At 50.4% G+C, this 27560-nt stretch overlaps 1 protein-coding gene across 2 annotated transcripts in view; it reads right to left on the bottom strand.

The window, feature by feature from the left end:
• Window positions 1–27560, bottom strand: part of LOC135920545 (SAM and SH3 domain-containing protein 1-like) — a 324429-nt gene that overhangs the window by 25659 nt on the left and 271210 nt on the right. For both annotated transcript variants that reach the window (XM_070538776.1, XM_070538775.1), the window contains exon 11: window positions 27281–27560. This exon is cut by the window's right edge and continues 224 nt beyond it. In XM_070538776.1, coding sequence (XP_070394877.1) covers window positions 27281–27560 — 280 coding nt within the window. The remainder of the gene's footprint in view (window positions 1–27280) is intronic.

Below are 27560 nucleotides of genomic sequence, written 5' to 3' on the forward strand. Positions count from 1 at the left end.
TTATTCACCGAAAAATCTGTAAATATAAGGAAAATCACAAACATGCGCACAAGGACCATAATGCATCATCTGCCAAACCGTTCAAGATACGACATTTCCATTTTGAAGAGAGTCATGGAAGTATCACTAACACAGTTTTCTCCTCTCTTCTGTATATGGAATGCTTCCAAAACCTCACGTGCCTTTGTATCTCTGCTTCTGCCAAGAATCTTTATCTCTTTAGTATTGTACCTAAACTTCTGAAATAGTAACAATAATATTAAATAAAGCCGGGTGAGAGCGATGCTTATTGCTTATTACAAAAACACAAAATAATTATGGGGTTTTACGTACGTGCCAAAACAATGGTTTGATTACGAGGCACGCCGTAGTGGGGGACTCCGAAATAACTTAGACCACCAAGGGTTCTTTTAATGTGCAACTAAATTTAAGTACACGCGCGTTTTCGCATTTCGTCCCCGTCGCAATGCCACCACCGTGGCCGAGATTCGATCCCGCGACCTCGTGATTAACAGCCCAACACCATAGCCACCAAGCAACCACGGCGGGAGAAAGACAGCACATAATTTTGTCTTTCTTTTTGCTTTGCAGAACGTCATACATCCTGACGAGCGAGTACTGAACAAAACAGATGAATATCCATTGGTGAGCGAGGGAGTACTATGGAAAAAGGACTGAAAATTGAACACGACGCGCGTTCACTCAAGTATCACGACTGACAAACGTAATTCAAGTTTCCTCTTTCCTGTGTCTCTCTTGTTTTCATTCACGATTGTCACGCGAATGCGTTTGTGGATGCCATGCTCACAGGTACAAAAAAAAGAAAGAAAAAACAGCCACAAAATTTGTTGAGTTCTCGTAGTTCTCTATAGCACTAGTGTATAGGGCGCCTATGCAAAAATAATAAAAGTTCTTTTTTTTTTTTGAACAGAGAAAACATAACCGGCGTGAGTCTCCCTTATAGAAACACGGGGCACTGGATGACTTACGACGACCTCCCCCTACATATTTGCAGTCAACATTTCCCCTCGGTGATTCCTCTCTGCCACAACCGTGCGATGCCGTCGGGCGAGGTAACCTCGCGACTGCCCTGTTAAAAAGTTCCACGGATATTACATGACCTCCTCCAGCGCACCTTCCTGAAAAAACTTCGGCGCGTTACTGCAACTGTCTGTACCTGTGCGAGCAGACCCGCCAGTGTCACTCTCGGCCAGCCGGAAGAAATGCGTCTTAACCGAACGCCCGTCAGCCTTACAGAAGCAGTTATGATGTGGATAACTCCCACGTGCGCTTGGCCGCGACGACGCCAATGAGGAATTGCACGCACGAAGCAAAACTGCCAGCTTCACGAGATCGTGCGATAACCAAACACCGGAGTGTTCTAGGTTTTTCGTTCTACAACCTAACCTGGAGCTGTGTGACGATTTCGTGGTGCCGCCAGATTCGCGGCCGCCGAGTCGTGAATACTTCACTAGCCGGTTTTCGCCGGCAAAGACAGTTGACGCTTCAGCATGCTCAGCTTCGGTCCTAGTCTATAGTTTCGGTTTCTTTGAACGGGGACCCGAGGACTGTCGCCGAAGGCCGCACGGACGGCGTAGTATCTGTGCAAGAGCGCGGCATTAGAGAGCTTTAGGCTAGGGGACGCAAGCGGCTTGCGTACGCAAGAACTAGGGGGCCATGGTACTGCGCATGCGCAGACCCCCTACGTCAGAGTGTGCGCATGCGCAGTACAGTCACCCCTATAGTTCTTGCGTACGCAAGCCGCTTGCGACGCCTAACCTATACCTCTCTATTAGGTGGAAGCGAAAGCGAAGAACCGGCACTCGCTGATGCAGAGAGAGAGAGAAAGCAAGGGTAGGGAAGGCAGGGAGGTCAACCAGAACAGCATCCGGTTTGCTACCCTACACTGGGTGTGGGGGAAAGGGGAATAGAAAGAGGAAGAAAGGGAGAGAGTCAGCACTGAGTACATGTGGGAGGGACACCTTACACAATGACACTATAAGCGGTCTCTTAAGCCCGTGCACTTCAAGGATGCAGACGAAACTATAGAAGCGACAGGAGAAGGTGTTGACAGAGGAACGGCGGCGGAAGCGAGAGGCAGGAGGAGGAGGAGGAGGAGGAGGAAGCGTCGCGTTCGCGGCCAGCGACCTTGTGCTGCGCGCAAAGAAGGAGCTCGGCAGGCGCTGGAAGAGCACAGGACGTCCAGCGGAGAGGCGTGCGTCGGTACGCACGCACTTCAGAGGCTTACGACGGATGTACTCACAATGGAGCCTCGGATCGAAGCTCTACATCGACGGTATAGTATAGTCCCGAAGTCCGATCACTAAAGATTATCTCTTAGGTGGACTCTTGAAAGTGAGATTCCGCCGCCTTATGATCGAAGTATAGTCAACCGCGACTGAATGCCGATCGATCCTCTTCGGTTCTTGAACTGTCGTTTCTTAAGCAGCAAGGACACCGAGTGAAGTGCCGGGTTCTTTTTTGTTGTTGTTAAGATACGCCTCATTGAAAAAAGATCTCCGAGAAGCGTTATCTAACGCGGATACTTCAGTAGAGACGCAATTCATATTGCGGGTTGCGCAATGCACAAGATTCGCCGAGCGTGTGTCCCAATTTTTAGTCAGGTCTCTGTACCGCGTAGCGCACGTTTGCGCTTCAATGCTATCGACTGCTTTCTTTGATTTCATCTCACCTGCTGTTTTCGTATCATCTTCAAGCAGTTTTCGTCGTTTTCGAAATGCCGACGACGGAGGCTGCCAACGTTTCATCCACCATCAAAAATAATGCCCACAAATGCACCCTTCGCGGAATGCGTACGGAGCGCGGGTCCAGGGCAGCGCGGGGATGCGCTTAATTCATTCGCATCGTCCGCGACCGAAGTCACGCGCCAGCGCAGCGACGTGCTATAGACACACGCTTGCGAAACCCGACTGGGCGAGGGACGTACACGAAGGACGCGACGGATAGGCGATTTCTAAGCCTCGCATATATGCCATATACGCGGTGCTGGGGGGTTGCACAGAAAGAACCGCAAGCGCCGGATCACGCTTTATTGTTAATTTTCTTTCCTCACTTCGCTTTGAAGTGCCGTTGCACAGGCTGTTACGAGGGCCATTTACGCCCGGCGGGAGAAGAGCGCGCTTGCTTGCACAACAGTGACGGCTACTGCAAGGCGAAAGAAACTGCGCACGCGACGACCTTCTCGGCACAAGTGATGCGGGCTCGACTTCACGCTGTCGCAGTCGTCAAGGTGCGCCTTCTCCGTAACCACCAGAGGGCGCCACAGTAAACGTGAGAGACGCGTTGAGCGTCTCAGGCGCGTTTGCGACCGTAATTACGGAAGCTACGCAATGCGTAATAAGGGAAGCGACCCCAACGAGAAACACGAAAAAAAAAAAAAACGTTCTAAGTATTACAAGGGCACTTCGACATAACGCGCACTGAAATGTTCAGTGCGGAACAAGCTATATAACACGTGCAACGAGTTATGTAACTTGAAAGAGCGTAAGTTAGGGCGTGTTGTTTCATAACTGAGGTTTTTTAGCGCACGAAAAGGGACGAAGGACAGTGGCAAGAGCGCTGTGTCCGCGTCTTGCCACTGTCCTTCGTCCCTTTTCGTGCGCTAAAAAACCTCACCTGAGTTATGTAAAAAAAAAAAATGGCGCACGTTCCTGATGATTTTCGAGGCCCGCACAAATGGACGCCACGGTCGAGCTGTAGCCTCGTGCGGGTAAAAGGTTCCATAGAAAACAGAGGGGGAAAAAACAACTAAACACTAATCCAGTCAGTGCCGATTTCAAAACCGTACAGAAACAGTCCGACAAGGCGACGGAAGTGTTCGCGTTCCGGATGACGCAGACCTCATTCCAGTCCGATCGCACGGTTTTGAGGAAGCCGAGTTCAGTCACCGGGCGTCCAGCAACGTCTAACCGCCGTGCGCGACAGCTGTGCACAGAAAAATGTTCCGCAGAAAGCTCGAAAGACGGCGTCGTCCAAACAAACGACGCCTAATTGAACACACTGTCTTTACACGCGGCCGCGATCCGTCTTGGGGAGACCGCAGAGCAGACGACAAACAAGACGTATACAGTACGTGAGCAGACGACAAACAAGACGTATACAGGACGTATACAAGACGACGGCTAGAAGACGTGATATAACCCCCGGGAAGTTTTCGCATATATGGATGTGGCGACGCTCTGACAGGGTGGGCGCGAAGTGATGACGATGCAGAAGGGACGGGGGGAGTCAATACTCCACAGCTTAATGGAGATGCGCGTAGAGGTGAGAACTTCACCCTCACTTTCGAAAAGCTCCGCAGCGGGACAAGCGAGCGAGCTGCGTCAGACGGCGCGGCGCGGACGCGATCGACGTTTCCGCCACAATTGTTGTCGGCACCCCGCGCAGCCACGCTGTGGCATCGTGCGCTACATATACACGCGGCGGCATGGATTGCTTCACCTACGCCGTCGGGGCCGACGTCGTAGTTTGACCGACAGACAGACGGACTCGTTCGGCGGGGCTTGATCGACTCGTCAAGGGCATTCGACTGTATACCGCGAACGGCGTTCAAGCGACACAGGGGGGAAGGGGAAAACCCGAAAAGCATCACGCGCTCGCGTGCCACGCCAACTGTAAGGTCAGGTCCGACGACGCGGAAAGATGAAAGAAAAACGGTTATGGCACCCACACGCCTGCATGCAGGCTGCTTCTGCCGCAATCGAGAGGTTTGGAAATAGCGTATCGAAGAGACTCCATTGTACCCAAGGAGAAAGATCAGCGACACTGCGCGTGCGCGGAGTTCGAGCTCGGCTTGGCTGCTTTTGTATGGAGTCTGGTTAGCGCGTGCGATAACTTTGGGTGCGCCATTTGCGAAACTCCCTAATGACTACGACGCTCGCCTTTCCCGAGTCGTTTCAGTGAGTCTGGCGAAAATTTACGATGTGTAGACAATATAAATTACGCGGCGTAACTACGATTAACCACTGCGTAACCCCACAGCGTCGTAACTACGCCGCAGTGGGGGACTGCGGACTAACTTTGACCAACTGGGATTACTTAACGCGCAGCTAAACGAGTGTAACTACGTTTCGATTTTATCGAAATGGGACGGCCACGGTCAGGAAAGGAACCCACGACCACGAGGTCGGCCCCAGAACGCCATATAGCTACTGCGCGCCACCGCCGAGCGGGTAAACGGAACATGCGGCGTTCGCAACTGCAACCTACTTGCGAAATGTAACCCTGTTCAAAATGTGATGCGGCACAGGAAAGGAAGTTCAGCGAGGCGCTATCTGGCCTTCGTTACCAAGACAAGGCTGCAACACTAAGGGGTCGGCAACGTAAGGGAAAGGCCCATTGCCACGATTGTGCTCCAGATTGGCTGACGTCTTCCGTACAACTGGCAGCCCAGCGCCATGTCACTAAGAAATATTACTACGGTGTTGACGATGATATAGGTGAATGTTCGAGGCGCTGCAGTGATCCCCCGGAGCTGGTCTGGCTTCATTTAGTTAACGGATCTGTACGCCCTGATAGAGTTACCACAGTATCAGAGCAGGTCAGTGCCACTGCAACCAAAAGACCACCGCGAGGCTTAAAGAACACCTCTGCCAAGGTCGTGGAGGGCTGAGCTTCTCTCTCTTTGATAACGGTATGAGCTTTCTGCTCCAAACTTCCGCCGCCGCCGCTTATCACCGATGTTTCCGCCCCGATACATTTACTGCCGATGGGGCAAAAAATGAAAAGAAAAGGAAAGAAAACGAACGTTCCCAGCTCGGGAGCTTCTCCAGGAATGGATACACATTCCGCAGCATTAAAGAAGCTAATGGACAGACTGTAGGTGCCATTATTCGCAAGTGAACGCAGCGGATAAACCACGCTTTGCAGCGCTGAAAGAAGTTCACGGTGGAGATCGAACAGATAGGAAATATGTTGGCCTTACAACCGAGGTTCAGAAGGAAGCAGTACAGCTGCGAGCGGGAAAGAATGGCAAAACGAAATCTATCGCGTCTGTGTGTCAATTGACGGAATGGTGACGCAACTATCGTCTTGACGAATTTCATTGCCGAAACTGTCAGTTAACCCATTCGACCAAATGGCTCGCCTTTAAACTCAGCGTGGGTTGCAGCGTGTGTCGCACAGTTCTGATTCAGACTGGCGGCCGAATAACAGTCTCCCGAGCACTACGTTCCCACAGCAAGGACGATGCAAACGCAATGAGTGCTTGTCGCAGACGTCTGAGATGATCAGTGGGTGGTCCACCCCTAGTAGCGCTGCGAACGAGGCCAATGTCGGACCAACGTTGAGCGATGTAAAGCCAACAGTGGTCCAACGTCTGACCCACACTATCCTGGGTTTCCGCGTCGCCAGGCGCACGTGTTAATTTTCCCAGAGACGTTTCAGCAACACTGAGGCGCCACTCGGGTTCTGATATACATATGCATTCAGAAGCAAGCGGTAATCTCTGTCTGCTGCGTTAGACGGACGCTGCTTCATCGAAAGCTATCGCCTCTGTGGCTCTGCTGTTGACAGAGTCGCACCCTCCCTGCTGACGACAAGAATAACTCCTCGACATGCGAGTGGTTAGAACGTGTTCACCGTATACTCACGAAGCCCTGAATGGTCGACGTTGCTGAAGGGTTGGGGGACAGTGCCTGCAGAAGATGGGCGGCCGTGGCCTCTCAAAAGGCCAATACGCGTCTCTAGGTGAAAGTGCACCGAGAATGAGATGTACAACACTTAAATCAAGCCTCGTTCCAGTATGAAATCATGACTACGTTTCACGCATTCTGAGCTTCCACCGGCGCTCGGGGTTAGAGTTATATGAGTCGGCACTGGCGCCACCGGATGAGTGGTATTGTTGAATAACGTTATCTCCCTTTCTCTCTCTTCCTCTTGTTTCCTGCGCAGGCCAATTGCACTGCGTCTGTATTTCGCCGATTCCGGTACGCCCTCCAGCCCCCTCCCTCCTTAACCAGGTTGGGCAGTGCTCTTGGCGATTGCGAGTGTATAGGCGTGGTACACTACAGACATTGCCAACCAATTAAGATAGCGGTCCTCCCAAAACGTCAGCGTCAACAGGAAGCTGCGGGCGCCTAACGACTCAAAAAGTCGATCATCTGAAGGGTTGCGCTCGGCAGCACGACACGGCATAGTGAATCACCAAGGACTTGCAACGTCCGTTATAGCTACGGCAGGAACAGCATCCCAAGAATGGAGAATAAAAACACAAATGCAAGGCCTGATAGAGCCGCCGTGAGTTATGACCCATTTGGGGCGTGCTATCGCAAAGCCCCCAGTCAGTCACGCGATCATGGCGCCATCGCCAAACGTCGCGTTGTCACGCGCCATCCGCACGTCATAAGGACCTTCACCCCGCTCTCTTTCCATAGTGGTGGAGAAGAGATCCTCTGCGGACTGTTAAACGTGAGCAAAGAGGCACGTGCTGCAGCTTCTACAGTGCCTTCAAGGGCCACCGGCGCGTGTTCGAAACAGTCCAGAGGGCTCAGGTAGCTCTTTTGGATTGAATGGAAGCAAAGTGCACGGCTAAGACAACGATTCAAGCATAACTTTTTGTTTGGCTAGTTGGTGCATGTTACTGATGCACTAAAGCGCCAAACAGACGACACATGAAGAGACACGGACGAGCGCTTCTTCTTGTGTCGTCTGTTTGGCGCTTCAGTACTTCGGTAAGACAACGATGACGGTATACATGTCCAACGCGGGCACCATCATCACACTTTAGCGAACACCGACACCCAGGAGAGCGCGTCAATTTTTTTTTTTTCGGCGCGTTTCCTTTCGTTCGCCTCTCAACGCAAGCGCATTCTACATACCTCAATCTATAGTATTAGGCGAAACGACGCTAGCAGCTTTCTCCAAGGAAAGGTGTAACACGGGGTGTGCGAGCGTGCACACCAAGCTCGCGCTTTCTGAGCGACGAGCATGCACACAGAAAGAAAGAAAGAAAGAAAGAAAGAAAGAAAGAAAGAGAAAACGGTAAGGCATTCAAGCATAATTTGCCTCCCGTAACGTCAGGGCGGAATGAAAATGGCAAAAGGGTGCGCATTTTCCGGTCTCATCAGAAAGAGAGAGAGAGAGAGAGAGATGTTCAGGCCTAGAAAGATGAGACGCGTGGACGGTCTATTGTAGAGATAAGTGCCTCTGCCCCTGCAGCACAATCTCCGATGACACAAGGGAAAAAAAAAAAAGAAGAAGCGCTGCGCGGAACCAGGAAGTCGGGAGAGGTCAGTTCCGCACACGTCCGTTTTCAATTCGGATAGGCTAGTTTGCGAAACAACAAAAACAATAACACGCCAGAAATAGCAACGGGGAAAGTAACCCCGCGGGTGGCGAAAACTTGCTCCACACTCAAAATGCCGGGGACGGCGCGCGCGTGGAAGGCAGCGAAATGCAAAGCATACGCGCTGCACGTATGCGCCGGCGCGCTTAATAACAATGCAGATGCGCAGACCATCACCTTAACACGCACACACACGCACACACACACACACACACACGCACACACACGCACACACACACAGTCGGTGCACATAACTCGTGACACGTATCAAGCCTCAATTAACTAATTAATTAATTAATTAATTAAACTTTAACACAACTCAAAGATCAGAGAGAGAGAGAGAGATCACATGTAGCAGTCTTGGTCAGAGTTGAAAAGGTTAAATGTCCGCCAGAAATGTCTGCATTTGCATTACGATAGATATTGCATAAGAATCAGCAATATGTGCGCACCGTACGTACAGCTGATTCTTCACTCGGTGATTCTCATGCCGATTCTTATTCTTTGGTCCATTTCGACCAAAGTAAGGTAAAAAGGAAAGAAGAAACAACATTCGACCTCTACTGCGTAGCGTTCGAGTCCCCACACTGTGGTCTACTGTCGCAAAGAGAAGGGCACGCTAACGTTCCAGCGAGTCTATATTATTGGAACCGCACCGATGGCACTGGCTTTTGGAATCTCAGCGCTGCCACCAGCTGTTGGAACCTCAGTGCTGACACCCGTTATTGCAATCGGACCGCTGGCGCCCGTTGTTGCAAATGGGTCGCAAGCCCCAAGGGTAGCGTTGGCCTGGCGGCCTGGGGCACACTGGAAGCATCCGAAGGTCCCAGCAAAGCATGAGTCGACTGCTAACAGGACAACTTGTTTATTCTAGCATCGCAAAGAGCGGGCGGTCAGGTCGACCGAAGTAGAGAGACGGGAGAGCACGTTACTCAACAGAAGAAATCGGAGCCTCCCTCTTGGCGTCCGGGAGCAGCTGCTTTTATACTCTTGGCGTCGCGGGCAAGAAGGAAGGTCACGGGATGACACCACGTGACGGTGGGGCACAGACGGACTGAGAGACATGTAGAGACGAGTGTAGTGACGCATCAGACGGGCCGGCGCCGGTCAGACCTCCTCGCTTCACACTTGGGGAGCTCCTCTCCCCGGCTGCCGCGCTTTGACAAGCGTGGGCACACACACACACACGCACACACAAAGACACGTGGCACTGAACATGCCGGGACGCGCTCGGCGGGGATGCGTCGCGGCTGCTCCGAACGGGCCAAAATGTCCGCCGCTTTGAACGAAGCCCCGGCGTTCGTTGCATCCGCGCCGGCTATACACCGCGCGTCGTAGGCGAAACGTAACAATATGTGCTGTGGTGCGGTATATGGCACTGGCGACTGCGAACCGCGGTCGGGAGGCATATCGGGGCACGCGAAAAGAGGTAAGAAATGCCGGCAGCTGCGGGATGCCAGAAAAATTCAAGGCTCGCGTTTCACGGCTGCCCCTGCATATTACAGCATAATAATAATAATACAAAAAATAAAGCCCCTATAGCGGGAACGTGTAGCCGCCGTTAAACATCGCGGAAGGTCCGCATACCGCATGTAGAAGAAACAGGGACAAGCGGGCTAGTTGGTGATCGTGGCCGCGCCTGTCCTGTGTGTTCCTTCCTTGTCCCTTGTTTTGTGCGGTTACATGATGCATTCCAATGTAGAAGAAACAACGCAAGAACAATACGGCAATTGCGAAGCAGTGTTTATATATATATATATATATATATATATATATATATATATATATCTTGCTATTAATTGGACTAAGACTGGCCACAAAGCACAATGTTTAATATACATTTCTGAATGTTCGGTTAACATTTGATTTCAATTAGCTTATAAATAACATGTCCCGTATAACGCGATCTCAGTGGCCACATTCGGCTGATTAACATTGTGAGCCTGAACATAAGCTACTCTATAGTTCGCATCATCATTAAAACTTGTGCCCACACTGCTTTGAAACACCTTCACAAGGAGCGGGAGCTGCAGCCTCCACCACGTCCCGCCACGAAAGTGGCGTGCGTGTCCACTGCCGAACATCCATTTTTCTTTTGTTTCTTTCCATAGCCGCGTTTACGGCAATGCGATTAGAACATCAGGCTATATATACTACTACATGCGATAGCGTTTACGTGAGGTGCGTCTGCCTTCGTCAGAAACAACCCGGAAACTTGTTTCCCGGCGAATGCGTTCCTCGAATTACTCGTAGTTTCCCTCTCTCTCTCTCTCTCTCTGTCGATGCGATGCGCCAGCATTTTACACGCACCGCCTCAGTCGGGACTTTCGCCGCCTCGGTCTGCACCCTCTCCTGGCCTACAAATGCGAATCGCCTTCCTACAGTGCATTACTGCTGTGCGATACGCCACGCGTCGCTCTCGTGTAAACGGCGCATCGCATCTATAGCGCACGAGACTAACGTAAACGGCTGCTGTAAATACACGCGCGTAAAGGGTTATAACTCGAGACAGGTAAGTCGACCCTCGCGGTGTGTGTAAACGCTGGCGTACGGCATCGAGAGAGAGAGAGAAGAAAAGTGAGATGGCTTCCCAGCGTGTGCTCTCTTCCAACTAACTCACCGGCGAAACACGCCACGTGCAACCGCTGTCGCATAGTATTACCGTGATGCGCCACGAAATGCGATACTCTGCCTGTACTGTCGCATTCATGCAAGCACGCGTCTATTGAAATAGGCGCCGCAGTGACTATGCATACTACTGAAGTACTATAGCGCGAAACAGACGACACAAGAAGAGACACGGACGAGCGCTCGTCCGTGCCTCTTCTTGTGTCGTCTGTTTCGCGCTATAGTACTTCAGTAACATGCACCAACTAGCCCAATAAAATGTAAGCGCTCGTCCGTGCCTCTTCTTGTGTCGTCTGTTTGGCGCTATAGTACTTCAGTAACATGCACCAACTAGCCCAATAAAATGTAAGCGCTCGTCCGTGCCTGTTCTTGTGTCGTCTGTTTGGCGCTATAGTACTTCAGAAACATGCACCAACTAGCCCAACAAAAAGTTCTGCTGGACTATGCACACGCCTAGCTGACTCGACGCCCGCGCGAAGAGTTCACGTTCCGAATAACCGCGCACACGCTGCACGTATAGAGAAAAAGCCATATACGGTCGACGGTCGTGTGTCACGGTGCGGTTGACATTTATTGGACGACCTGTCCCAATACTATGTGCGTGCTCACGTGCACGCAGCTGTTGCTTTCCCTGTCCTCCTCCGCCGCGTGTCTGTTTATCCAGAAACGACTTACGTAAAACGCGCCATCAATCACCACCGCGCGTCGACAACAGAGGGTCGAGTCAGCGTGGCACTTGCCTCCGGCTCGAGAAACCCCGGGTTTAAATCTTGCGTCACACGCCTCCTCCTCCTCCTCCTCGTTTTGCTAGGAGCTCGTCCCAATAAGCTGCGATGTACCTTGCGGTATGATTTTGCAGAATCATGCTGTAATTCCTTTAGGTATGTAACAAGGGACCTTTTGTAATAATAATAATAATAATAATAATAATAATAATAATAATAATAATAATAATAATAAGAAGAAGAAGAAGAAGAAGAAGAAGAAGAAGAAGAAGAAGAAGAATAAGAAGAAGAAGAAAAGGAAAAGAGGAGACGTCGCTAGCACTGTAAAAATTTATTTGGCAAATATTGTTGCGGGTAAAAGTGATGAGCTTATTGTTAGGCTTATTTTTGTCTTCATACACTTCATGCGAATTGACCCACGTTGTTGCCTACCAACGTACGTGTAGTCGTCTGATGTTTTGCGCTAGAGAATGCCGATATTATTATCTATGCCTTTTGTTTAATGTATCCGTATACTCCAAGTCTGCAACCTGTTTAGTTATGGCGCACTTTTTTCACCGAGTGTCATGTGTAAGGGGCACGGACCCAATCAAGCCTGTTGATACCGTACACCCCTTGAAGAAGCAACACCATCAACCCCACATTGCGACCCTCGTGAACTGTCGACAACGCTTGTCTAAATTCCCGCGACGGTAGATACCACTCCCAAATCACGCGAAACCTCTACAGAGCAAGAGACCCGGCACGTATACTGAGTGGTCTCTGCACCGCAGTATTTCGCTGGAATCGTTCAGAGGCACTGCGGGCTATTTCGCACGCACGCTCGCCCGTCCAGATCATCGTCGGCCGAGACAGCACGTGAGCCAGCGGCGAAATAACATCCCCGTGTGCGCGCGCGCACGCACTTGCTTCATATTTTTTTTTTTTTTGTCATCTGCCCAGCAAATGGGGGCGCGCCGCTCACAATGGCGGCGAGGGAAACGCGAGCAGCTGGGGGGACCGCATCTGCGGCACTTGTGACGACACAGCACCTGAGAACCGCGGCGGCGACAACGATCGCTCACGCGGCCGCAGGCGCTGCTGCTGTGTCACCGAGCGCGCGCACGGTCTGGATGCCTCGAGGAGCAGTCAGGGGAGCGCTGGACGCGAATGGCCGCAGGACGGTCGGGGAGTGACGCGACGCCCAAAGGCATGTGCAGAAGGCCTGCGCGCTGTGGCTGACACAGCGAGGACCAGACTGGCCGACGCGCAAAGAAAGGGACCGAGAGGTATCGGTGGTGACCGCACAGAGATTCCTACCTACAAACAAATAAACAAACAAAATAGCTAGAGAGAGAGAGAGAGAGAGAGAGAGAGAGAGATTTACAGAGAGGCAGGTAGAGGAAACTCTGGCGTTAGTGTCTATGGGAGGTGCAAGCATAGCGGTTCAGCGAGCGTGGGAATTGTGGGCAGTGCATGGATTCCAATCAATCAATCAATCGATCAATCAATCTTATTATTATTAGACATTATTAAAATTACAAAGGAAATGTAACACACAAGGAGGTCCCAAAGTAAAAACTGTCAGGGGGACCACCAGTTATGACATGCATGAAAGCTAAACGAAGCTTGCCTAAGCTTCGTTCTTATGGCTTAAAATGGCTTTGAGACTTCGCGAGATCGATGACATTTGGGCAATATATTGCTTTATAAACATGATTCGTGAGATTACGCACGTGCGCTGAAAGTAATTCGGTTCGAGCGCTTAGAAAAAATATGACTTGGAAATTTAGGGGGGGGGGGGGGGGGCGACGCGGAACGAATGACGTCTGAAGCCTCAAGCGTGAAGGTTAATGAAATCCACGTACAGTCGCGAGCGAAAGCCTAGCGACCACGGCGTCAGCGACATTTCTCAAATTTGTTCTTACTCAGTCGTGCAACCTGGAATATTCCCAACGCATTGCATTGGTCGAACGTAGGCTGTATCACTTGATTTCAGCCGGCATGTCTAGGCTGCGAATAAGGGAAAAAAAAAAAATGTTTCGGGGCATAAGCGGTATTCAAACTTTGCTCGTGACCACAGTATACCCATATTTCCGCGCGTTATAGTTCTAACGATCACAGCGCTACCAGGAAAAGAATGGGCTTCCGAGATCGGGCTGCTCATGGTGCCCGCGCTGGTCCGATCTCGGAGGCGACGTCTCCAGTTTCTGTTTCTTTCCACGTTGGCGGAAGGAAACAAGACGCCACACAGAGGTCGCTCGCGGTGACTGTACGAGAAGCTACTCACACCGTGCAAGCTCGGACAAACTCTACAGGAATGCCATGATTCAGGCTGACAGGGCCTGCGGCCTGGCGGTAGCGGCTTGACGATAAACAGACAAGACTTTTTTTTAACATGAGTACCGACGTGCGACATGAGGCAGCAACGTCGCGTTCTTCTTCCGTGATTCGACGTTCCGATTTATATGGCGACGACCAAGGAGGAGGAAATGAAAAAAAAAATGGTGACGAACTGCAGCGGCTCTGCAGCGGCTTGTGTAAAGGGCCACGTACGCGAAGAGGATCGCTAGGTCGCACCGAGCTGCAGCTCCGAGCGCCGTGTATGGCTTGCATCGACTCGTCATCCTCTTCTGACTAATCACGCGCGACGATCGATTTAATCGAAGTACGGGGGTTAAAAAAAGACTTCGGCTGTTTATCGGCAACGTCTGTACAGAATGCACGCTGAAAACTTGTGTAGCCTGCGGACTCTATTAAGTTCACAAAAGTAGTGCACTGATTGATTGCCATTGAATATCAAGTATGGATAGCCGTATGCTTAATAGGAAGTGGAGGGTACGTCGACGTTAACATTGTCGAGAGTGTATACCGATGGTTAAGCGTTTTTTTTTTAATTTCTAAGTGTTATTAATATAACATGTGCCGTTCTTCGCATCGTGTAGTGAAGTTTGTTCTCTTTACAAACACATTATACAACAGGCAGCAGTATGTTTATAAATAAATAAATAAATAAATAAATAAATAAATAAATAAATAAATAAATGGCCCTATCTGTATGTATAAGGCACAAGGAAAATACACGGAAAGGGTGGTTTATAAGGTGTCCACATACCTAAAGTCTGCACAACTTTCCTTTGTCTTCCTTTTCCCTTCGCGTTAATTGCTCCGTCGATTAATTGATCGATTTACAATTATTTGTTGGTTGAGTTTAACGTAACGAAGTCACACAAGGGCCTTCGGAGACAGACGCCGTAGAGTAGGGCTCACTGATAATTACGAACACCCCGGGAGTTCTCTGACGCGCACCCATTTCACGCACATCGCGAAGTGCTGCCACCCGGCGAGGAACTGATGTCGCGACCCCCCCGCACTCAGCAGCACGAGGCTATACAGACAGTGAGCCGTGTGTGTGTGTGTGCGTGTGTATGTGTGTGTGTGTGCGTGTGTGTGTGTGTGTGTGTGTGTGTGTTCATTTTCTTATCCTCTTCTCTCTCACACCTATCGCAATCCTTTGCCCCCACCCCAATACAGGGTAGCCAACAGGAGATGCTGTCTGGTTAACCTTCCTGTCTTTCCATCGCCTTTCTCTCTCTCTCTCTCTCCGCGGGAGGGCGACGCGTCGATGTTGAGAGAGTCCTGTTCCCTTCTATAGGACAGAGCTGCCTGGCCAGTGTATCTCCTCCCTCTCTCCTTTGCGTTGCGTTCGTTTTATCGTCATTACTGAAATGTAAAGCGATAGAATGGGCTCCAGTGACCCAACAATGGCGACAGCTGCTCCGTTGTCACCATCTTAGTCATATAAAAGTGCAGGAAGACGACGCGACGGCGGCCGACGAAGCAGGCCGTCGTCCCTACATCTTTTAAAGAGGAAAATAACCGCGTTTTGAGACGGGACGTAAGACGTAGTGGACAGGACGAGGCGTAACTAGCTACTACTACTAGCAGCTAGTTACCACTCGTCCTGTCCACTTCTTCGTCTTACGTCCCGTCTCGAGACGCGGTTCTCTTCCTCTTTAAACATTGTCGGACCAACTCGCTTAAGGTTCCCCCGTCTTGATCCCTAGATCTTATTTGGGAAGGCGGAGTAAGCGGAGCGGCGGCGGCTGCAGCGAACCTGAACGAGAGCGCGCTCTCTAATGCTAACGCGATGGTGGCTGACGATGAGGCACAGTTATGAAGATAACGTTACAAAAAGAAATGATATGGAATTACAAGATGCAGCACGCAAGCTCCGAAAATGAAGCACGAAGATACGAAGAGTAAACGCGACCCCGCTGCAGTTGCACGAGATATGCAGCCAGATAGCTCAGGATGATACGCATACGGCGACGACAACAACAACGACGACGACGACAGTAACAACAACAACGACGACGACGACAATCAGGGAAAAGCATCAGCCTGAGGAGGCGACACAAAACGTTCGCGGACTGGGTCCGACCGCGGGCTAACGTCAGAGACACATCACTATGAAGCTTCGCGCGGGAAGCTTCCACAGTGAACCACACCTGGCTCTCATCGCCTTACCCACATCACCAGACAGACCCAGAGTCGTCCATTTAAAGATCCTATTCTCTCTCCGTTACGTGATTCGTTCACTGTTCCACTCGAGTGTACTTTCCGAGAGCACGACGCAGTGAACGGACTCCTTTCCCGTGAACTGCGCCTACCCACGGGCGCGCCGGATTAGCACACTGTGCGCAGCCGCGGTGAGTGATCAGACAATACCAAGCTTTGTCGCTTTCGCAATGTCAAGCGTTGTCACCGACGAACAAAGAGAGGAGAGTACGCGCAAAAGAACCGCGGAGCAATGTTCCCTAGCTGCTGCAGCTGTTTCGTACCGATGACTCGCAGTGCGCAAACCGTAGACCAAAAAGAAAAAAAAAGTAGGTAGGGAAAAGTCTACGCGTAGGCTGCAGTGGATCCGGCGAAAGCGCCAAGGCCGACGTTGCCAGTGTAGCGTGGAAACCGAACGGCGCTTGACGCTTGGGGCGACGCTAAGAGTTCGCTCGAACGCCATCGGTGATGCGACGCTCTCGTGATGATGTGCTGATTCGATTTGGGCGCTGCACAGGAAACACTGACTGGTTGAGCGAGGATTGAGCGAGCGATTGGCTTTTAACGTCACCTAGCAACGCCGACGGCTACGAGGGACGTTCTATAGGGGAGGGTCCCGAGTCGATTTCCAGAGCTTGGTGTGATTTATTTAGCGCGGACTTATTATTATTCACGCAAACGTATATAAACACAGCACAGTGAGAAAGGGAAGCGGGCCAGCAACTTTCTGCTTAAAAGAACATCCTGCCCGCCCGCTTGAAGAGGAGAGAGAGAGAGAAAAAAACAATTTAAGTAAGCAAGCGAGCGTTGGCGGTCACGGTGGCTTGAGATCTTGCTTGTGATCTCTTCTTTAGCAGCACACAGACATGTACACAGCAATTAACCGGGCTAATTTTTATGTCTGAATAAGCAATTTCAGAATACTGAAATACTGTTGCGTACAAGAGGAAAGACTCCCAAAAGTAGATAAGAAGCGGTCGACGCAGCGCACCTGCTTTGAACGTACATTGCCACAAAAGTAATTCGAAGAAGCGACATTCCATAAGGCCTGAAAGTCCCGATTCTAAGTCTCTTTTATATAAAATACTCTGGTTCGGATTCCTTGATGTAGGGGTTGGAAGCCTATACAGGCCCGGAGGCCAATAGTATGCGAGTCTTTGAAACAGAGACGTCCATTCAACCACCACCTTCACGAGTGGCCGTAGCCAGAAACTTCTTTCGGAGGGGAGGGAGGCACACACTTAGCCGGCGACGGGGAAAGTGAGATGTGGAGGAGGATGGTCAAGGAGCTGGGCAGGGCCCATACTAAAGAGTTCGAAGGGAGTGGGGCAAGTGCCCGACGTTCCACCCCCTGGGGTAACGTCACTTACACTCGCCCTCCTTGACATGACTACAGTGAAACCTCGATTTAACGAAGTCAATGGGACCAGGTATATTTTTTCTTTAAATTAAAAACATTCAACACGTTCATACGAATTACCTTATGGTTATTTAACAACGAGAGAAAAAGGCGTAACTTTTGTCCGTGTTAGACTGAAGAATCACGAACTATAGGTTGCACTGAGAAAGGCAACATGGGTTTCAACTCGGCTGCGAGCCTACGGAAAGCTTGCAATGCAAAGTCAGTCCAACCGGCAGCTTCGCAAAAGGAAAAAAGTCGCGCCCCAGACCTGCATGGTAATACGCTTACTGCAGCAATCCGTGAATAAATGTTGAGAGACATTGAACGCAACCGATTTCTTGCGACGCGTTTCTTTACCCATATTATTCACCTATAAACTTCGTTAAAACAGTGAGCTCAATTCGTCGTTTCGAGGTTTTCAGCGCATTAGACTCACTGAATATGTAAGCGTCAAGAAGTCAACAGCAATTCATTATATCTAGAATTTCGTAAAACTGAGTTTCGTTATATCGAGGCTTGACTGTATTGCTGAAGATACCAGGCCAGGCTGCTTAGTGCTTGCACGTGACCACTTGCCACCTCACAAAAAAAAAAAATTGGTTCATTCGGGCAAAACAGCGAGTTTTCAGTTTGTCGTTTCGCGGTTTTCAGCGCATTAGACTCTGAATATGTAAGCGTCAAGAAGTTAACAACAATTCGTTATATCTAAAATTTCGTAACATCGGGTTCCGTTAAATCGAGGCTTGCCTGTATTGCTGAAGATACCCGGTCAGGCATCTTAGTGCCTGCCCGCGACCGCTGGCCACCACCTCCCACAGCCCAGGCGCAAAGCACTCCCGACGCCTCTGCTTCGAGACGCGCCGCTTAGACAATTGCGGATGATACGAGCGATCGGATGTTGCGAACGAAAGATGCCCAAAGAAGGGCATAAAACACACGCGCCGACCGCCACCGCGAAAACTGCGCGCCGGAAACCAGCGGCGCCATACGCGTGTCGTTATGCAGCGACGCGGCATAACGACGCGGCCAGTATGCGGCAAATGCGATTCAAAGCAGATTCGCGGCGGTACCGTTCTTGCTTGCGCAAGGACCGCCTTTCAGCGAAATCCGTACCCACCTGCGATGGATCTGAGGAAAGCTTTAGCAAAGCGCGCTCACTTATACGTTGCATATGCACCATGGCGAGCTAGAGTCATATTCAGCAACGGCGACTGCGACAAAAAGCAAACATCGGCGGATCCCCAGCGCGCAGTGGGAACAGGTCTAAGCGAATATTTCATTTGTGTTTGTGAAGTACGCTGTTCCTGCGCTTAGCGACGGTGGAACGTGTCTAGGCGTTGCGCCGCTGAGCTCGAGGGTTCGATCCCTGCCTTGTCGGCTGTATTCCGGTGGAGGCGAAGTGCAAGAACTCTCGTACACTTGGATATAGGCGTGTGTTAAAGAACTCCAGGTGGCTAAAATCAATCCGGAGCCCTCAACTACGGTGGACCTCATCAGATCAGACCTCATCAGATCATAGTATGAGCACGTATAATACAAAAATTTAATTTACTGATTACCCATAACCTACCTACCTTCCAGTGGGCATTCGCAAACTCGAGAAGAAGCTAATGACCGAGAAACGAGCGATAGGCAAGAAATGGTGGGCGTAAAGTTAACAGACAGTAAGACACCAGTATGTATGGCTTAATGAGAAAACAGGTGCAGCTGACCTTCTACACCTGAGATTGAGAGCAACAAGTATAGTTGAGCATGTCACGTGATGTGTAGAATTGACTAGCAGCGGTCATTAGAGCGACAAAGTGAATGCCAATGGAAGGAAAACGCAATCAGGGACGCAGAAGATTGGGTGGCGTGATGAGATCAACAACTGGCGCAGGAATCTCTAGTAGTCGGCTGCCAAATGACAGGAGTAACTACAGAGACCGCTAGAAAAGTCCTTCGTCTTGGATGTTGATATAGGATGATTACGATTCAAATGATGACGACGACGACGACGACGGACATTCCTGGATACATTAAGTCCCAAGTTTGACCTTCACGCCACGGCGGAGACTTCGTCTCGCGCGTCACGCAACCTGTCGCTAGAAGAGACCGAGCGCGTCATCTAACGAGAAGTCCGTACTGTTTCAGTGCGCGACCATATTGAGGAAGGAGCCACAGCGTCGCTGGGCTGCCGGGGCGAACGAAACTTGGAAGGCACGTGCTTCATTCCGAACGAAGAAAAAGGGAACGACGACGAAACAGCAGATCAGGCATGCTCGCTTCCCTGCAGCACGGAGAACGGAAACCGCGACCCGCGGCAGAGGCAGTAGCAGCTATGGACGGAGGGGGGGGGGGGGGCGGGTGAGTGCAGATTGGAGGTGGGGGTGCTCTGGGTGTCCCGCTTCCTTTCCGGCTGATCCCTTTCCATCTGGCGTCACGCAGCCGTCGGTAAAACCCTTTCACGCCACCGGCGACTTCCTCCAGGGCTCGTCCGCTCAGAAAGAACCCACTGCTCGGCGCAACACACACGCACCTCCGAGGAGGCGCTCCCAGCAGAAAGAAAGAAAGAATGAAAGGGGTGAGAGACAATAATAAAAGAAAGATGAGCGAGAGAGAGAGAGAGGGAGTGAAAAAGGAGAAGGAAGGCGCCCCTCTTTTGTTTTCCGCCCGGGCCCTTCGGAACGGCCGGCCGCTCTCTTCCGAGAATCTGAACGCGGAGGCGCCGACGACGACGACCCGATCTCGCTTTCCGCGCAGCGGATTCCTTGGAATGCGAGCTTCGCCTTCCAACCCCGAGCGCGCAGGCACGCGGGCCGGTCGTGTAACGGTGTTGACTCCGAGCGACGATAACAGTGTGCTCTCTCTCTCTCTCTCTCTCTCTCTCTCTCAACACCCTTTCCCCTTTCGGTCGCCGCCACGCGCCGTGCATAAGTTCGCGCGGGGAAAGAGCGGTGAAACAGAAGGAGCGACCAGCGGAGTCCCGAAAAAGGAACACCTTCGCGAGGGCAAAACAAGAGGCTAGACAGAATAATAAAAAGAAAGAAAGAAAGGAGAAATTAGATCGGGGATACAATGCTCGCAAAGCGGAAAGTGCGCGCTTTCTCTATTAGCCTCTTTTCTTTTTCTTATTACATTAAAGGCAAAAAGCGAGAAGGCGGACACACGGTTACGCGACTAGAAATAGGTTCGTCACGCTTAATTTGATCCGGCGAGGAAACGCGGTCTCTCGGCAGTCAACAGCGCTCGAATGTCGGACTTCTTCCTCTGCAGCGCATGGTGCACGTTTTGTATAACCACCCTGCAGGTAATAAACTGAAATACACGTGCACGCTCACGACACCGTGAGCGGGTTTCGATCGAACTAAAAGAAACACCAGATATGCTTATATTGCGCTCAGTTTTACAAAGACGATATTAAGAAAGGACAGGACGTGGACGGACGTAGCGCAAACTACCAACTGTTTAATAATGTTAAATAACGCGCTTATATACAAGGAGATATGGTGCGAGGGGGGGGGGGGGGGGTATAAAAGATATGATAAGTTCACGGAATGTGATCATAGTTCGGGTCAGGCATACATGGTTCCCCCCCCCCCCCCCCCCCCTCGCGCCATATCTCCTTGTATATAAGCGCGTTATTTAACATTATTAAACAGTTGGTAGTTTGCGCTACGTCCGTCCACGTCCTGTCCTTTCTTAATATCGTCTTTGTAAAACTGAGCGCAATATAAGCATGAACGTTCACCAACTAGCCCCCTTCATTGCTTTACTAAACACCAGATAATTGGACGATGGTTGCAATGCGGGACTCATTGCGTAGAGCAGTACAGTTAGCACATACGTATGCTGCACCAACCGGTACAGATGGCTTCTACGTTACGGTCGACGTATGTTATGCACCACCCACGAGCGACGGACGCGCTACCTAGAGCATACGCAATCACGTCAAACCACCCAGCCTGCCACCATATTCATATGGATACTTGTTGGTTTACCTTATCAAGCCGAGTCATAGCGTAAAGAAGAGCCCCAAGTACACTAAATGACGTAGAGAACCCAGTGTTAGGGGCCACGATCCGCCGGGCGTACAAAAAGAATGAAAAAAAAAATATGCAAAGGGCAACGCAGTTTCGGTTTTCGCGTACGTAACACTTTCTTGGGTACGCTACCTCTAATGGCGCTTGGGTACGCTATTTCACAGTGTGTATGTTGTATCCAATGTTTCTTCTAGTGTGCTAATGGTCTTCCGTAACAGCGCAAAGTGTGTACTTCTCTCTTCCTTCACTTATTTCAATCCACTTTCCCCATTCCACAGTGCAGGGTAGCCTACCGGGCTCAGCCTGGTTAACCTCCCTGCCTTTCCCTCATGATTCTCTCTCTCTCTCTCTCTGTGCTATACAACTCGCTTTGTCCAGGGAACTGCCCTCACGTTCCAAATTCCTTCGCGTTATCACCAATACGCGCTGTATTCGGCAAATCATACGGCGATAAAGTGATACAGAAAGAAGAGGTGGCTGCAGGTGACGTAGTGATAAGAGGGGGGTGGGGGGAGGGCGAAACCATTCCCGTAAACGGTATATACGTACTCTCCACGCCAGAACGACCATGTCCTCGTCGTCCAGCCGCACCAACTTGGGCTTCCTGCGCATGGTGCCACGGCGCACGCTGCGACGTCTCGAGAGCATCGCCGATAATGTGCCCGTGTACACGGCTCCGCTCGACTCGCACTATAACCACCAGCCGCTCGCTCGACGCCGCGCGCACACGCACAGCCCTCGGGCATTAAAAAAGAGAGCGCGGTCGACGTATCGCAAGCACCGAATGCCAACGGTACACTGCCGCAATACCTGTCGTCTTTCCGGCCCGCGCGCGCACATAGCCGAGGAAGAAAAAAAAAAAGAACAATAAGAACAGACGCAATAAAGAAACGAGTGCTGCTGGTGGAGCCCGTCGCCGTGCGCCCTCGGTTTAAGCCTTACTGGCGATAATATACATATAAAGAAAGCAAAGGCAAAGCTAAATCACTTACTGGCGATAATACACATATAAAGAAAAGGCAAAGCGAAATGAGCAATACGAATAACGGAAGCACCCGTCTCCAGTGTTGCTTTCGGTCGCAGCGGGGCGGCGCTCCAGTCGGGTTAGTTTTCCTAGGTTTCTTGAGCGCGTTCGGCGTACAGCTGGGGTTTGAAGCGCGGCGCAGCAATTACGCGACAAATGAAAACGGCGCGCTCACACACGTGAGGTACATGCGGACGAACGGCTGCTGCTGCTGCTGCTGGCACCAACAACACAGCTGCGGGTGGAAATTCCTCACCGTTGCACCGAGATGCGGTAACAGAGCCGACTGCGAAGGATACGCCAAAAGAAGCACTGCGTCCCTCGACTCCCCTCCCTTCTCTTCCAACTGGACGCGACACACTACAGCGGCGGCGACGTCTTCGCTTGGAAACAAGCGCTGCGAGTGAGTCAAAAATAGCGTTCGACTGAACACTCGACTTCCGTATTAAAACATCCTCCTCGAGTGTTAAAAGGGCAATACTAAGTCAGTACAGACCACAAACGTATACTATTAAAAGTTCAGAAACGTGTTTGCCCTAATGTAAGAGAAAATGTTAATTACCACTGGAAGAAAAACAAATGAACGGCAAAGTTTCCGTTTCCGATTTTCGCGTCGATGCCTCGGCGCCTGTACGTCAATTTGACGTCCCGAATTTCAAATGCACTTTTCACGTATATGGGCCGTTCGGACCGTATTTGGACCGAGGGCTCGATTGGATTCCTCGGTTCTCTGAAGATGCAGTGCGGACCTTCCTTATCGATGAACAATTAACTCGGCTCGCGCAGGCACTGTCAAAATCCTTTGTCGTCGAGCCGCGTTGGCGTGCAGACTTTAGGGCGTCGACGCCACCGCATTTTGTTCTTGCTTCTTTTCTGGCTTACCGAGACTCGTTTCTCTGATACCTCGGCGGAAGCGTAATTTACTAATACTGAGTAAAAAAAAAATTTTTTTTTTCTCCGTTGTCCGCTGGAAATTACAACTAGTGAATCCTGTGGTGTTGGCTAGTCAGCACCAATCGCCTCCGACCAGGAAACAGCGATCTACGTAACTTCAACCTCATGCAATGATGCCCCGCAGCCACCCGCTACAACTGATGAGGCGCTGCTCTCTCTCTCTCTCTCTCTCACTCTCTTTGCCGGTCGTTAAGAGAGGCCCAGCAGATTATGCGCAATAGAACGATATATTATTTCTGCAGAAGCATTAGTCAATTATGTGTAATGCGTTTAAAGGAATTGCGCACTCAAGGTGGGAAGCGGATGCTAAGGCTAACAGCAAGTGCCCAAGAAAGAGGCGTTCATTAAGAATGCCCAAAAATGGCGGTCGGCTGCGCATGTATACGCCAAACAAACAAAAAACAAACAAACAAACAGCAGGCGGGATGACCAAACCTGAATCCATAGAGTAAATTCCGACAAAACCGTCGGTAGAAACAGGTGAAGAATACCGATAATAATAATAATAATAATAATAATAATAATAATAATAATAATAATAATAATAATAATAATAATAATAACCAATAGGCCTAGTGCTGCGCTTACAACGTTACCCTGGTTCCAAGCAAGGGCGCTACAGAATGGAATTGAAGCCGCGGCTTCGGCAGAAACACCGCTTCTCTGTGATTCCAACGAGTAGCGTCACGGAACTTTTGGACGGCAAAATCTGCAGCACCGACTTTATCTTCTCTACGTCTCTGCGACTCTCTGCTTTTCTATAGAGCGCTGACGCACATAAAAGTAGGCAATAAAGTCGCAATACCAGAAAACGTTCACGAGCTCGCATCAATTATCGAAGCAAACGGGAAAGGTCACGGTGAGAGCGAAAAACCGGCGTGTTAACCACGAGCCAAGAAACTCTCCTGTAACCAAGAAATTATACTCTGTACCGTAGCAACTCTTCTGACAGTGAACAGATGCAAGGGGTTACGAATTGAGGCAATTTCATACAGACAGGTTCATGAAGCAGTCGAAATCGGCAGCACGAAAGTGATTGACAAAGTCGCCTTGGTATAAAACAAACAAACAATGGTTTGCTGGTCAAACCATCTTTAATAAAGTGCGTATGGATCCTTGAAAAACCGTGCACTAATGGCAAGCTTTGAAAAAAAAAATAAAGGAAAGAGCATGATAACCCCAATCCCCTTTCTCCCCCAGCTGTCGTGCGCTCGGGATATTACGCATTTCTATGTTCACAGGTCGAGAGCTCTGTCTTAGACACATAATCGCTTTCACCAGTCAGTTCTTACTATACCTACTGGTATTTTTCAAAATGAGCCCTACCCTCTTCTCCCCTCCTACTACTTTTTGTTTGTTAAAATACCACGTTCCCATGCTGAAATCAACAGTTCCAAATACATAAAGTAACCGTCTCATGTTTGGTGAAAGCCACTCCGATTTGCTTAATGTTTCCATGCTGAAATCAACAGTTCCAAATACATAAAGTAACCGTCTCATGTTTGGTGAAAGCCACTCCGATTTGCTTAATGTTTCCATGCTGAAATCAACAGTTCCAAATACATAAAGTAACCGTCTCATGTTTGGTGAAAGCCACTCCGATTTGCTTAATGTTTCCATGCTGAAATCAACAGTTCCAAATACATAAAGTAACCGTCTCATGTTTGGTGAAAGTCACTCCGATGTGCTTAATGTTTCCATGCTGAAATCAACAGTTCTAAATACATAAAGTAACCGTCTCATGTTTGGTGAAAGCCACTCCCATTTGCTTAATGTAGAATGTGATGGGTTAGCATGTCGATCTTGCATCTTTAATTTTCATGCCGCTTTCACCACTCGAAATGGCACTTCACGGCACGTTTCGTCGACTGTGATGACACACTGACACAGATCAAATTTGTGACAAATCTTTCTGCAAAGCTGACGGCAAGATGATTAAAACACCTCCATAATGTTCCGCGTGTAACTGACTTCATGTCTGGGATGAACATTTTGCGCAATCGCTCCCGAGTTAAGGGCGAAAAACGACTGAATTGCAATGTAATGCAGCGCTATGCAATGAAATGTGCAGTGTAACGTACACATGCGATCTTAGGAGGACGCAAAGGCGAGAAGGGGGGGGGGGCGGGGATACCGAATTGGATGCGAGCAAACAAGCTCTGTTTACGCGCGTGGATCCAACGCGCCTAAATTAATAACGACAATAACAAGGCTCGCATAAGGGCGGAAACAGGCGTCACCGCTGGAACAGTGTGCGTCCGCTCGTCCGTCACACCGGAGAAGGCCAGTCCTAAACAGCGGCTCAACGAGTTCATTAATTTTGCGGGATGCGCTGTGAGAGGGCAAAATGACAAGAGCTAATGGAATTACATCGCAAAAAAAAAGGGGGAGGGGGGGGGAAGGAGCGTCCAATGACGAATCAACAAGGTATTAAGAAAAAGCAAATAAGCTCATCTGCATCTCACTGTGATAAGATAAATGTCGCACTCACCCGAAACGCGTCAGATAACTTCCGACACTTCCGCGGAGAATGTAAAAATGACAGCCACAACGTGAGCAAAAGCAAACACCTCGGTCGAGCTTCGCAATACTACAACAACCACTTCTCCCGTATCGCACGCTAGTGAAGCAGCTGTCGGCGGCGCCGATTGACAGGCTAACACGAACTGCCGTGACAACAAAGCCACCACAACCGCCGCCACCACCAACACCTCAAAACGATTAAATGGTAATAATAATAAAGGAACTAAAGAAGGGGCTGCAACAAATTTCGCCGCGTGTGATCGGATTCGGTCCACCTCTCTTCAGTTACGATCTCCGCAACCAGACAAAACCTGGGAGCCAACAACCGAACACGCCCTGCGCACTAAAGCTAAGCGAGAAAGGCACGCGTAGCGGTGAAGCGACGTGAACGTAACGGAAGGGCGGGCAGCTCGGCGATAAAACAAGAGGAAGCCCGCTGGCGACGTCGCTCACGACGAAGGTGCAGTTCAGAGCTGCAGCTTACTGCACTAAAAAAGGTGTCACCTTTCTGGTAGAGCACACAGAAAGGGCATCGCCTCGGAAATGCAGGCAGCTTTTCTCCAAGGCGATTCGGTCTCGTTTATCCTGGCCACAAATACAGGACAGAACCGCACAAGCAAGCGGAAACACTCGCCGGAATGAAATCTCGGGCTTCCTTCGTTAACTTCCTCTGTTTGTGCCGTCAAAAGGATGACAAACTAGACTGACAAAAGCAGTCGATTGCAGTTGAGGCCTCCACTCAACCTTGCAGCAAACAGCAGACGACACACGAGTACACAACGACAACACGGCACTACAGTAGGACGTGTTACAATATCAAGATGTCGTCAGATCTTTGAAACACTATTCCTCTTTCTTGCTTTTAAGTTAAGTTTCTCAGTTCTTACTCGGCACCTGTCCTAGCTTCGCGTTACGCAAAATGAGCGAAATGTTCTCCTGGCAGGAAGCGCACTGAAACAACAACACCGTCTGCTCCAACACCTCGTCTGCTTCCACGATCTTGCTTCCGGCGCGCACTCGTTACGCGAAAACTACAATTAACGCGCGGCAGCCAGAGAGGCGCGTAATTACCGAAAGCGAAACCGCGGAAGAAAGCTCAAGCGAAACAAACAGACAGACACAAACAAACAAACAAACAAGGAGCACGCCGAGACTCACCGTGCGTCCCCGAAGCTTGCCCAGCATTGTGACGACCCTGACGTTGGCAGACGACGACTCGACACTCGGAGCGCCGGTCACGCTGCCCGCCACCACCGCCGAGCCGACCGCAGCGCCAAACGTCGCGGCGCGGACGTCGTCGGAAGCTGGCTTGTCGCCAGCGCCAGCGGCGGCGGCGGCGGCTGCTGCGAGCGCGGCGCGTTTGAGCTCGCTGTCGTGCGCCACGTCCGGCACGGTGCGCGGGGCGCCGTCCGCCGCGGGCGAGGAACCGTCGCGCTTG

Source organism: Dermacentor albipictus, chromosome 5 (assembly GCF_038994185.2).
Source record: "Dermacentor albipictus isolate Rhodes 1998 colony chromosome 5, USDA_Dalb.pri_finalv2, whole genome shotgun sequence".
Lineage (NCBI taxonomy): Eukaryota > Metazoa > Arthropoda > Arachnida > Ixodida > Ixodidae > Dermacentor > Dermacentor albipictus.